A 14072-nucleotide genomic window follows, 5' to 3' on the forward strand; every position below is an offset into this window, starting at 1 on the left:
CTGACCCTATCGAACATACCCTCATTTTCAGTGTCAGTCAAAATTTCCTACCTTTTGTATTTATTTTTGAGTTTTCTTCTTGAATATGCATAAAATAATTGCCACTGGATGTAAAACAAGCAACAATCAATCATTTTTTTTATATGGAACATTTCACCATCTTTGGTGGAAAATGACTGAAAATTATTGGTCTATGTGTTATTGATAAACATTGCATTTTAAGGTTTCTTGTTCAGGAAGGATGTTATTTCTGTGATGTAATATGTTTCCCTTATTCATTACAATAATACCAATTAATCCTTTGGTAGAGTTTGTGTGTCGTCTTGTTTTCATTTTTCAAAATATGATATTCCACCACTCCATCCATGATATGGAACATGACAGCTCAGTATAATTTGGGGCACTCTGACCTTTATTTGTATCATGTATTGTATTTCAATGATATTTGTCTAGTCCTATTGTTTTATATAGTACAAAACAACATTCAGGCCTCTATGATCACCACTTTCAGATAAGTCAGTTTCTGGTTAATGTCTCTATATTACAGACAACACTAATGGTAAAAAAAATTAAACATGTCATTCTTACTATATTTCAAAAACAATATTGTACAGCATAAAGTACATTTTGGCTTAATATCTTGCTTGTTATCAGTTTGGTGTTAGAAGACAAGTTAGTAGACTATGATATATATTAATATTTATTTTATGATAAACATTAATAATTTGTTAAAATCAATAAAAGATAAACACATTAAAAATCAAATTTCAGATTGTCTCAGATATCCCTGTTAGCACAGTCTAGAATACAATTTAATGACACTTTTGAAATAAAACATCATGGTAGTCTACTTTGTAGCTGTTCCCCATAATATTGGTCTGATTAAAAACACATAAGTATTTAAATTCAAATTATTAATTGAAGTTTTGGAAAATCCAGCTCTGTCTATAGCCTTGCCTGTTTCTTTGTTTACTTGACAATCTCCAGAAAAACAATACCATATTGGGTTTAACCATCCCTGCACTCTATGCAAACATGTCCCTCGTTTGGCTGCTACATGTTCTATGAAGTAAAATGTTCCATTCTACAAAAAATGAATAAGAGTGGATTGTTTTCACTTAAACTCATTGATTGATTGTATAATTACAATAAACAAACTTATTAATATATAAATATAGTATAGTTTATAATTCAATTATGAGTCCCCTTCCCTTAATTATAATGACTGCCTTAGAAATGGAACCTATGCTTTCTACCTGTTTGTGTGTTGATGGGCAGAGAATAAGTTTTAACAAACAACAAAATGCAGTTGTAAAAACTAAAAGGGGAGGCACTGAAAATTTTAGTTCAGCATAAATATAGCTACAGACAAATGTAGTACAAGCAGAATACCAAATATAACTAAGAGAGACCAGCAAATACATAGTAATGGTCAAGCAAACTTCAATTTATAGACAAACCAAAGACATATTTCAGAGACAAGCCCAATACAACTTACAGAGACAAACCCAATACAACTTACAGAGACAAACCCAATACAACTTACAGAGACAAATCCAATACAACTTATAGAGACAAACCCAATATAACCTACAGAGACAAACCCAATACAACTTGCAGGACAAACCCAATACAACCTTCAGAGACAAACCCACTACAATCTACAGAGACAAATCCATTATAACTTACAGTGACAAACCCAATACAACCTACAGAGACAAACCCAATACAACTTACACAGACAAACCCAATACAACCTACAGAGACAAACCCAATTCAACTTACACAGACAAACCCAATACAACTTACAGAGACAAACCTAATACAATCTACAGATACAAACCCAATACAACATACAGAGACAAACCCAATACGACTTACAGTGATCATCCCAATACCTTCAGAGGCAAACCCACTACAATCTACAGAGACAAATCCATTATAACCTACAGAGACAAACCCAATACAACCTACAGAGACAAACCCAATACAACTTACAGACAAACCCAATACTACTTAGAGAGACAAACCCAATACAACTTATACAGACAAACCCAATACAACTTACAGTGATTTCACCAGCAACCGACCTATTTGTAAATCGGATCATCGGATATCCTAGGGACTGAGATTCCGACACTACCGACCCCAGTATTAAAAGTCGGATCATCGGATATCATACAGGACTGAGATTACACCAGCTGCAGTACCGATCCAGTAGTATGAGAATGATCATCGGATATTCTAAGGGTGTAAAATTCAGATACTCGGATATCATAATTAAGTGACTGAGAATCTACAATTACCGACCGAGTAGTAATAATCGGATCATCGTAAATCCTAAGGGGCTAATATTTCACCTTTGTCGACCGAGTAGTGATAGTAAGATGACCAGACATCCTAAGGGACTGAGATTAGATACACGTACTACAGTCATATGTATCATTCAAATATATCCCTGGAAGGGTCTTTGGAAATTCTAATGGAATGTGATTCCACCAGCTGCTGACCTATTTGTAATAGTCGAAACATCGGATATCATAAGGGACTGTGCTTCCACCAGTAGCCGGCCATGTAGTAATTGGCGAATCATTGGATATCCAAAGGGACAGTGATTAAACCTGCAGCCTAGTACCGTCCCAGTAGTACAATATCGAAGTAGTCGGATCATCGGATATGGGATTGTGCTTCCTCCAGCAGCCGTCAAAGTAGTAAAAGTAGGATTATCGGATATCATAGGTGGTTGTGAATCCACCAGTAGCCGGCCCAGTAGTAATCGTCGGATCATCGGATATCCTAAGGGATTATGATTCCACCTGTAGCCGGTCCAGTTGTAAAAATCATCGGATATCCTAAGGTGTTGAGATTCCACCAGTTCTGACCAGTAGTAAAAGTCAAATCATCCGATATCCTAAGGTGTTGAGATTCCACCGGTATCGACCCAGTAGTAATAGTCATATCATCTGATATCCTAATGGACTAAAAATCCAATACAACATATAGAGACAAACCCAATAAAACCTACAGAGACAAACCCAATACAACCTACAGAGACAAACCCAATACACCCTACAGAGACGAACCCAATACAATATACAGAGACAAACCCAATACAACTAACAGAGACAAGCCCAATACAAATTATGGAGACAAGCCCACTACAACTTATAGATAAAAACCCAATACAACATACAGAGACAAATTCAATACAACCTACAGAGACAAACCCAATACAACCTACAGAGACAAGCCCAATACAACATACACTGACAAACCCAATACAACTTACAGTGACAAACCCAATACAACTTACACAGACAAACCCAATACAACCTACTGAGACAAACCCAATACAACCTACACAGACAAACCCAATATAACCTACACAGACAAACCCAAAACAACATCCAGAGACAAACCCAATACAAAGTACAGAGACAAACACAATACAACCAACACAGACAAACCCAATACAATATACAAAGAACCCAATACAACTTATAGAGACAAGCCCAAGACAAATTACGGAGACAAGCCTACTACAACTTATGGATACAAACCCAATACAACATACAGAGACAAACCCAAAACAACATCCAGAGACAAACCCAATACAAAGTACAGAGACAAACCCAATACAACCTACAGAGACAAACCCAATACAATATACAAAGAGCCCAATACAACATACAGAGACAAACTCAATACAACTTACAGTGGCAAGCCCAATACAACTTACAGAGACAATCCCAATACAACATACAGAGACAAACCCAATACAACTTACAGTGACAAACCCAATACAACTTGCACAGACAAACCCAATACAACCTACAGAGACAAACCCAATACAACTTACACAGACAAACCCAATACAACCTACAGAGACAAACCCAATTCAATCTACACAGACAAACCCAATACAACTTACAGAGACAAAACTAATACAATCTACAGATACAAACCCAATACAACATACAGAGACAAACCCAATACGACTTACAGTGATCAACCCAATACCTTCAGAGACAAACCCACTACAATCTACAGAGACAAATCCATTATAACCTACAGAGACAAACCCAATACAACCTACAGAGACAAACCCAATACAACTTACAGACAAACCCAATACTACTTAGAGAGACAAACCCAATACAACTTATACAGACAAACCCAATACAACTTACAGTGATTTCACCAGCAACCGACCTATTTGTAAATCGGATCATCGGATATCCTAGGGACTGAGATTCCGACACTACCGACCCCAGTATTAAAAGTCGGATCATCGGATATCATACAGGACTGAGATTACACCAGCTGCAGTACCGATCCAGTAGTATGAGAATGATCATCGGATATTCTAAGGGTGTAAAATTCAGATACTCGGATATCATAATTAAGTGACTGAGAATCCACAATTACCGACCGAGTAGTAATAATCGGATCATCGTAAATCCTAAGGGGCTAATATTTCACCTTTGTCGACCGAGTAGTGATAGTAAGATGACCAGACATCCTAAGGGACTGAGATTAGATACACGTACTATAGTCAAAATGTATCATTCAAATATATCCCTGGAAGGGTCTTTGGAAATTCTAATGGAATGTGATTCCACCAGCTGCCGACCTATTTGTAATAGTCGAAACATCGGATATCATAAGGGACTGTGCTTCCACCAGTAGCCGGCCATGTAGTAATTGGCGAATCATTGGATATCCAAAGGGACAGTGATTAAACCTGCAGCCTAGTACCGTCCCAGTAGTACAATATCGAAGTAGTCGGATCATCGGATATGGGATTGTGCTTTCTCCAGCAGCCGTCAAAGTAGTAAAAGTAGGATTATCGGATATCATAGGTGGTTGTGAATCCACCAGTAGCCGGCCCAGTAGTAATCGTCGGATCATCGGATATCCTAAGGGATTATGATTCCACCTGTAGCCGGTCTAGTTGTAAAAATCGTCGGATATCCTAAGGTGTTGAGATTCCACCAGTTCTGACCAGTAGTAAAAGTCAAATCATCCGATATCCTAAGGTGTTGAGATTCCACCGGTATCGACCCAGTAGTAATAGTCATATCATCTGATATCCTAATGGACTAAAAATCCAATACAACATATAGAGACAAACCCAATAAAACCTACAGAGACAAACCCAATACAACCTACAGAGACAAACCCAATACACCCTACAGAGACGAACCCAATACAATATACAGAGACAAACCCAATACAACTAACAGAGACAAGCCCAATACAAATTATGGAGACAAGCCCACTACAACTTATAGATAAAAACCCAATACAACATACAGAGACAAATTCAATACAACCTACAGAGACAAACCCAATACAACTTACACAGACAAACCCAATACAACCTACAGAGACAAACCCAATACAACCTACAGAGACAAACCCAATACAACCTACACAGACAAACCCAATACAACCTACACAGACAAACCCAATACAAAGTACAGAGACAAACACAATACAACCAACACAGACAAACCCAATACAATATACAAAGAACCCAATACAACTTATAGAGACAAGCCCAAGACAAATTACGGAGACAAGCCTACTACAACTTATGGATACAAACCCAATACAACATACAGAGACAAACCCAAAACAACATCCAGAGACAAACCCAATACAAAGTACAGAGACAAACCCAATACAACCTACAGAGACAAACCCAATACAATATACAAAGAGCCCAATACAACATACAGAGACAAACTCAATACAACTTACAGTGGCAAGCCCAATACAACTTACAGAGACAATCCCAATACAACATACAGAGACAAACCCAATACAACTTACAGTGACAAACCCAATACAACTTACACAGACAAACCCAATACAACCTACAGAGACAAACCCAATACAACTTACACAGACAAACCCAATACAACCTACAGAGACAAACCCAATTCAATCTACACAGACAAACCCAATACAACTTACAGAGACAAACCTAATACAATCTACAGATACAAACCCAATACAACATACAGAGACAAACCCAATACGACTTACAGTGATCAACCCAATACCTTCAGAGACAAACCCACTACAATCTACAGAGACAAATCCATTATAACCTACAGAGACAAACCCAATACAACCTACAGAGACAAACCCAATACAACTTACAGACAAACCCAATACTACTTAGAGAGACAAACCCAATACAACTTATACAGACAAACCCAATACAACTTACAGTGATTTCACCAGCAACCGACCTATTTGTAAATCGGATCATCGGATATCCTAGGGACTGAGATTCCGACACTACCGACCCCAGTATTAAAAGTCGGATCATCGGATATCATACAGGACTGAGATTACACCAGCTGCAGTACCGATCCAGTAGTATGAGAATGATCATCGGATATTCTAAGGGTGTAAAATTCAGATACTCGGATATCATAATTAAGTGACTGAGAATCCACAATTACCGACCGAGTAGTAATAATCGGATCATCGTAAATCCTAAGGGGCTAATATTTCACCTTTGTCGACCGAGTAGTGATAGTAAGATGACCAGACATCCTAAGGGACTGAGATTAGATACACGTACTATAGTCAAAATGTATCATTCAAATATATCCCTGGAAGGGTCTTTGGAAATTCTAATGGAATGTGATTCCACCAGCTGCCGACCTATTTGTAATAGTCGAAACATCGGATATCATAAGGGACTGTGCTTCCACCAGTAGCCGGCCATGTAGTAATTGGCGAATCATTGGATATCCAAAGGGACAGTGATTAAACCTGCAGCCTAGTACCGTCCCAGTAGTACAATATCGAAGTAGTCGGATCATCGGATATGGGATTGTGCTTCCTCCAGCAGCCGTCAAAGTAGTAAAAGTAGGATTATCGGATATCATAGGTGGTTGTGAATCCACCAGTAGCCGGCCCAGTAGTAATCGTCGGATCATCGGATATCCTAAGGGATTATGATTCCACCTGTAGCCGGTCTAGTTGTAAAAATCGTCGGATATCCTAAGGTGTTGAGATTCCACCAGTTCTGACCAGTAGTAAAAGTCAAATCATCCGATATCCTAAGGTGTTGAGATTCCACCGGTATCGACCCAGTAGTAATAGTCATATCATCTGATATCCTAATGGACTAAAAATCCAATACAACATATAGAGACAAACCCAATAAAACCTACAGAGACAAACCCAATACAACCTACAGAGACAAACCCAATACACCCTACAGAGACGAACCCAATACAATATACAGAGACAAACCCAATACAACTAACAGAGACAAGCCCAATACAAATTATGGAGACAAGCCCACTACAACTTATAGATAAAAACCCAATACAACATACAGAGACAAATTCAATACAACCTACAGAGACAAAACCAATACAACCTACAGAGACAAGCCCAATACAACATACACTAACAAACCCAATACAACTTACAGTGACAAACCCAATACAACTTACAGTGACAAACCCAATACAACTTACACAGACAAACCCAATACAACCTACACACAAACCCAATACAACCTACACAGACAAACCCAATACAACCTACACAGACAAACCCAATACAACCTACAGAGACAAACCCAATACAACCTACAGAGACAAACCCAATACAACCTACACAGACAAACCCAATACAACCTACACAGACAAACCCAATACAACCTACAGAGACAAACCCAATACAACCTACACAGACAAACCCAATACAACATACACAGACAAACCCAAAACAACATCCAGAGACAAACCCAATACAAAGTACAGAGACAAACACAATACAACCAACACAGACAAACCCAATACAATATACAAAGAACCCAATACAACTTATAGAGACAAGCCCAAGACAAATTACGGAGACAAGCCTACTACAACTTATGGATACAAACCCAATACAACATACAGAGACAAACCCAAAACAACATCCAGAGACAAACCCAATACAAAGTACAGAGACAAACCCAATACAACCTACAGAGACAAACCCAATACAATATACAAAGAGCCCAATACAACATACAGAGACAAACTCAATACAACTTACAGTGGCAAGCCCAATACAACTTACAGAGACAATCCCAATACAACATACAGAGACAAACCCAATACAACTTACAGTGACAAACCCAATACAACTTACACAGACAAACCCAATACAACCTACAGAGACAAACCCAATACAACTTACACAGACAAACCCAATACAACCTACAGGGACAAACCCAATTCAATCTACACAGACAAACCCAATACAACTTACAGAGACAAACCTAATACAATCTACAGATACAAACCCAATACAACATACAGAGACAAACCCAATACGACTTACAGTGATCAACCCAATACCTTCAGAGACAAACCCACTACAATCTACAGAGACAAATCCATTATAACCTACAGAGACAAACCCAATACAACCTACAGAGACAAACCCAATACAACTTACAGACAAACCCAATACTACTTAGAGAGACAAACCCAATACAACTTATACAGACAAACCCAATACAACTTACAGTGATTTCACCAGCAACCGACCTATTTGTAAATCGGATCATCGGATATCCTAGGGACTGAGATTCCGACACTACCGACCCCAGTATTAAAAGTTGGATCATCGGATATCATACAGGACTGAGATTACACCAGCTGCAGTACCGATCCATTAGTATGAGAATGATCATCGGATATTCTAAGGGTGTAAAATTCAGATACTCGGATATCATAATTAAGTGACTGAGAATCCACAATTACCGACCGAGTAGTAATAATCGGATCATCGTAAATCCTAAGGGGCTAATATTTCACCTTTGTCGACCGAGTAGTGATAGTAAGATGACCAGACATCCTAAGGGACTGAGATTAGATACACGTACTATAGTCAAAATGTATCATTCAAATATATCCCTGGAAGGGTCTTTGGAAATTCTAATGGAATGTGATTCCACCAGCTGCCGACCTATTTGTAATAGTCGAAACATCGGATATCATAAGGGACTGTGCTTCCACCAGTAGCCGGCCATGTAGTAATTGGCGAATCATTGGATATCCAAAGGGACAGTGATTAAACCTGCAGCCTAGTACCGTCCCAGTAGTACAATATCGAAGTAGTCGGATCATCGGATATGGGATTGTGCTTCCTCCAGCAGCCGTCAAAGTAGTAAAAGAAGAATTATCGGATATCATAGGTGGTTGTGAATCCACCAGTAGCCGGCCCAGTAGTAATCGTCGGATCATCGGATATCCTAAGGGATTATGATTCCACCTGTAGCCGGTCCAGTTGTAAAAATCATCGGATATCCTAAGGTGTTGAGATTCCACCAGTTCTGACCAGTAGTAAAAGTCAAATCATCCGATATCCTAAGGTGTTGAGATTCCACCGGTATCGACCCAGTAGTAATAGTCATATCATCTGATATCCTAAATGGACTGTGATTCGTCGAACAACCGGCACAGTATTGATAGTCGGATCATCAGATATCATTAGGTGTTGAGATTCCACCAGTACTGACCCAGTAGTAATAGTCAAATCATCGGATATCCTTATGGACAGAGATTTCACCAGCAGCTTAGTACCGACCCCGTATTAATAGTCAAATCATCTGATATCCTAAGGGGTTGAGATTCCACCAGCACTGACCCAGAAGTAATGGTCAAATCATCTAATATCCTAAGGTGTTGAGTTTCCACCAGTACTGACCAAGCAGTAATAGTCAAATCATCTGATATCCTAAAGTGTTGAGTTTCCACCAGTACTGACCCAGTAGTAATAGTCAAATCATCTGATATCCTAAGGTGTTGAGTTTCCACCAGCACTGACCCAGTAGTGATGGTCAAATCATCTAATATCCTAAGGTGTTAAGTTTCCACCAGTACTGACCCAGTAGTAATAGTCAAATCATCTGATATCCTAAGGTGTTGAGTTTCCACCAGTACTGACCCATTAGTAATATGCAAATCATCGGATATGCATACGGGATAGAGATTTAACCAGTAGCAGTACCGACCCAGTAGTAATAGTAACAGACCAAAACACTGTTTACACAGAAACAAATCTGGTTAAAACCTTTCGAAATTTTTGGTCCTCAATGCTCTTCAACTTCGTACTTTATTTGACCTTTTTCAAATTTTGTAGAAATTTTTAATCCTGGTATCTATGATGGGTCTATGATGAGTTTATTGGATTTTATTTAATATACACGTACTTTATTGTGTTGATCCTTAATGTTCTTTTCAAGGACTCCTGACGCATTTTATCACTAAATATACTTCGAGTACTATTGATATATATTAGTCTCAAATGCTGACAAGAATTCTTCAATATATGAATACTTACTGGTTTCAGCACACGGCGAACTTCTGACATAGTTTTGTCCAAGTCACGTACAGAACATAAAACCATGGAACATACAACAGAGTCGACACTATCGTCCTCTACAGTTTCCAGTTTCTCGGCAAAGCCTTGAATAAAACGCTTCATCTCGACATTACTTTCTTCTATGCTTTGCTGTATGTAACTTTTGAAATTTGGGTTTGGGTCCAAACATACAACTTGACTCCCTGATGGATAAAATGTAAAGTTAGCACCACCACCAACACCGATCTCCAGTATTTGAAGTTTCTGGCTTCTATTCGTTTTTTGTTCTTCTAGATTAGAAAACAATCTTTTTTTCGTAGCCACAATTTCCCTTTTCTTGTTAAATCTGGCCATTAAGTTGGCTAAAACTATCGCAGCTAGCTTTCTTTTTAAGCTTTTAAATGTCACACCTTTCTGTCTGTAATACCATATTGTTCCCACTACTAATGCAAATGGGAATATCTTCCACGTTACAAATCTTCGAACATCGGCATCCTCTATCGCCATTGCCACTCGATCTAGCTATTGACCTACAGGTGTTAATGTAATATTGCAAATAACCCGAATAATTCAGTCGTTATATTCCACTGCTCTACGATGGCTACATTAACCCTCGCGAGTGGGAGAGTCGATCACGGGGAGGGACTGAATTATTCGGGTTATATTGCAAACTACACAATCGGCAAACCTCGAGTGAATCCATGCTCGGACGTGTCCAGAGTTATGTCGCTTTGTATACCAATGATAAAATTGTAGCTGCAATGTCTCGGGGCGAAAGTGTCATATCTAAATCGTTTTGTTTACTTCAAATTTTGTATTTGACAATTTTTGTCTGGCGAGCTCAAACTGAAACTAATACATAATTTCTTTATCATATAACTTGCTTATATCAATATTCTAAATAGTAATTCCCCAACAGTATTAAAAATTGTTGTGAACTATTTGAATGAATGCTTTTTTGTGAGAAACTCGTTGTCCGGCAAAAGGCACTTGATTTTTTATATTTTTCTCATGTGTTAGTGCTAATAAAGTTATCTTATCTTATCATAATATAAAGGTCCCAAACTCAAAGACTATATGGTCTTTTTTCTTTTTTAGCTATGGCGTTGTCACTTTATTTTCGACTTATGAGTTTTAATGTCCTTTTGGTATCTTTCGCCTCTCTTTTAAAAGCTACAAAAAAAAAGAAAAGACGGAAGGTTTGAGTGCATATAGTATATCAACCGTGATTTTTTGTGATTGATTGATTAATTGATTGATTGGTTGATTGATTGGTGTTTAATGCCACTTTCAGCACTATTGTGCTATCTTGTGGCGGTAACTTTTTATTGGTGGAGGACTCCGGAGTGCCCAGAGAGAACCATCAACATTCCAGGGACGGATCCAGCCATTTATAAAAGGGGGGGGGGGTCCTAACCCAGGATAAAGGGGGGTTCCAACTATATGTCCCCATTCAAATGCATTGATCGTCAAAAAAAGGGGGGTTCAAATCGTAGCTTGACGATAGAACGAATGCTATATAGCAGTCTTTAATTATTTCATAAGACAATAATTTCACATCATCGCTAGCCAAGGGTTACGACCCAGAGGAGGGGACTCGGGATCGTAACCCTTGGCTATAGCGAAGATGATAATTTCAAAACACGACTTCTTTTAGGACATTTTCGTGAACATGAGTCATAACCACTAAGCTTCGAATTGATGTGACCACACACTACTCTAAACACCGAAACTTTAACATACCTGAAACCAGATCTTTAGCCTTATACGGGCCTTATATGCACTGACCGAACATCCTAATCAGTGTTTAAAACTTTTGTACGTGTGTTTGTGAGTTATGTGCATTGCTTTAGATCTAATTTAACACGTTTTTATTTACTATTCACGATATTAAATTATTGGTTTGGACAGTTGTGCAAATGTTTCTTTGTGTTTTATATTTGGTCACGTTTAAGAAGACATTCGAAAGCTATTACGTGTTAGCGCATTATCTAAATCACACAATCACAAAACAAATTCTTAATAGACCGATATTATTTGCACTTCTTGAACAAATGTATTGATATATACAAGTGCACTGGTATAAAGGGAAAACGTCAATCTATAAAACCACTTTCCAGTGTTTGATAAACTATGTTGCTTGACATCAAAGGAAGGTTAAACTTTTATCATTCCAACACCAATCGATGATCCTGGTGGGGGAGTGTAGCAACTTTCTACTGATAAAGTTCATATCTCAATAATACAGACCATACCCGGGTGCTGTAATGATTCATTCATCTGAAATCGATATATATAAAAAGCTTTTGAGAAGTTTTAATTTCAAGGAAAAAACTGGGGGGTGGGGGAGGGGGCATTTTTTTCGTTGGAATATTCTTTGAAAGAATAGAAGACTTCGTCAATGGATGCGGATTCCCGGTTGCAAACAGACGAACAGAGGACTGCGTTAACCAACAGAGGCAGTTGTAATTTCCTCTGAATTTATTTCACCTTGGAGCCATATCCAAACAGTTTTTCAGTCTGTACTAAAGTTTAGCATCACAGCTTCATGTGTGTACTTTAAGGTCAGAAGCACTTTAACGTATACAATATAACATATATACAAGACCGGATTCGCTTGACCTTGATTGATATCATTTTATGGTTCAGTGATCAACGTGAAATTTTCTTGATTATGTCCGTTTCTCAGATACTATAAGTAATATGTCAGTTTTATTGGGTGTAAACAAATATTGTAAAGTGTACATATCCGCCTGACCTCGACCTTATTTTTATGGTTCATTAGTCAAAGATATGTTTGTTACCGCTGTAAAGAATATAATGAATAGTTTCATATACACAATGATCTCATTCTCACGAAACATTTTCTTATATTTTTTTTCATTACAAAAACTGTTCTAAATTAAAATGGCAATGACAAATGGCACATAATTATCAATACAATTATATTTTTTAATCCGAAGAAGATGAGTTTCTATAATTAACATGATGAACTCTGGAAGAAGGAAACTCTCCGTTTTTCAAGTGTCACAATTAGACATTGGTTATCCAAAGTTCAGTAAAAGTTTAAAAACTTTTTGTTGAATGATAAATCATGATTTCAATAATTACGGTTCTACACCATTGTGTTATGAATTCTAAACCAGTGCTTATTTTCCACGTGTAAACGTTGTTTCCATCCCCTGTGATTTGTGTTCCTTTATTCGTGTGTATTAGAAGTGATTGACCTTCCCGCCTTTAACCCTAAAAATTGTAAAGAAATGAATTGATAAACGGAATTTAAGAGATAAAGTGTAAAATGTAGGGAATTATTCCGTCCTTAAGTAGGATTAAACGACATTACCTTGTTTATTTATACCCTTATCTTACTTGGCACGACCACAAACTTAACGGTTGTAATATGGGTGTAGAAAAATAACTTCTCATGTTCTTAGGATCCAAATGTTTCTTTGTATTCAGTTGAAATCATGTAAAAGAAACTTGACATGCAGATTAAACATATGGAGAACTTGTTAAATGTTGAGAAATGCCACTGGTAAAACCAAGGTCATAACACGCTGCTAGTGTATTTATCATGATTCTTCTATTTATTTAAAATGAAATGCTCACAGCAAAACAAAATTAGAAGTGATTTCACCTGGACACGAAAATAATCACTGTACGCTTCGGCAAGCTGA

The 14072-nt window shown here is 37.7% G+C and overlaps 1 protein-coding gene across 2 annotated transcripts; it reads right to left on the minus strand.

Moving 5' to 3' along the window:
- Nucleotides 1-677: 677 nt before the first annotated feature.
- LOC127733015 (putative methyltransferase-like protein 7A) lies at nucleotides 678-11102 on the minus strand. 2 transcript variants are annotated; one of them, XM_052242278.1, is made up of 3 exons: nucleotides 11084-11102; nucleotides 10375-10925; nucleotides 678-1084 (listed from the first exon to the last, which is right to left on the minus strand). In XM_052242278.1, the coding sequence occupies exons 2-3, from the start codon at nucleotides 10900-10902 to the stop codon at nucleotides 848-850; spliced, it is 765 nt and encodes a 254-aa protein (XP_052098238.1). In that variant the 5' UTR covers nucleotides 10903-10925; nucleotides 11084-11102; the 3' UTR covers nucleotides 678-847. The 2 variants fall into 2 exon arrangements, with proteins under 2 accessions (XP_052098238.1, XP_052098231.1); XM_052242271.1 differs by lacking the exon at nucleotides 11084-11102 and having other exon boundaries at nucleotides 10375-11074.
- Between the last annotated feature and the right edge of the window lie 2970 nt (nucleotides 11103-14072).

This window comes from Mytilus californianus, unplaced genomic scaffold (assembly GCF_021869535.1).
Source record: "Mytilus californianus isolate M0D057914Y unplaced genomic scaffold, xbMytCali1.0.p SCAF_1, whole genome shotgun sequence".
In the NCBI taxonomy this organism is placed as follows: Eukaryota; Metazoa; Mollusca; class Bivalvia; order Mytilida; family Mytilidae; genus Mytilus; species Mytilus californianus.

What these genes read in the sequence shown, in the direction of transcription:
- LOC127733015 (XM_052242278.1), bottom strand. Translation starts at nt 10,902, where the DNA reads ATGGCGATAGAGGATGCCGATGTTCGAAGATTTGTAACGTGGAAGATA. An exon ending in TTCGCCGTGTGCTGAAACCA is followed by an intron (nt 1,085 to 10,374) that starts GTAAGTATTCAT and finishes CATTTTTTGTAG; the next exon opens with AATGGAACATTTTACTTCAT.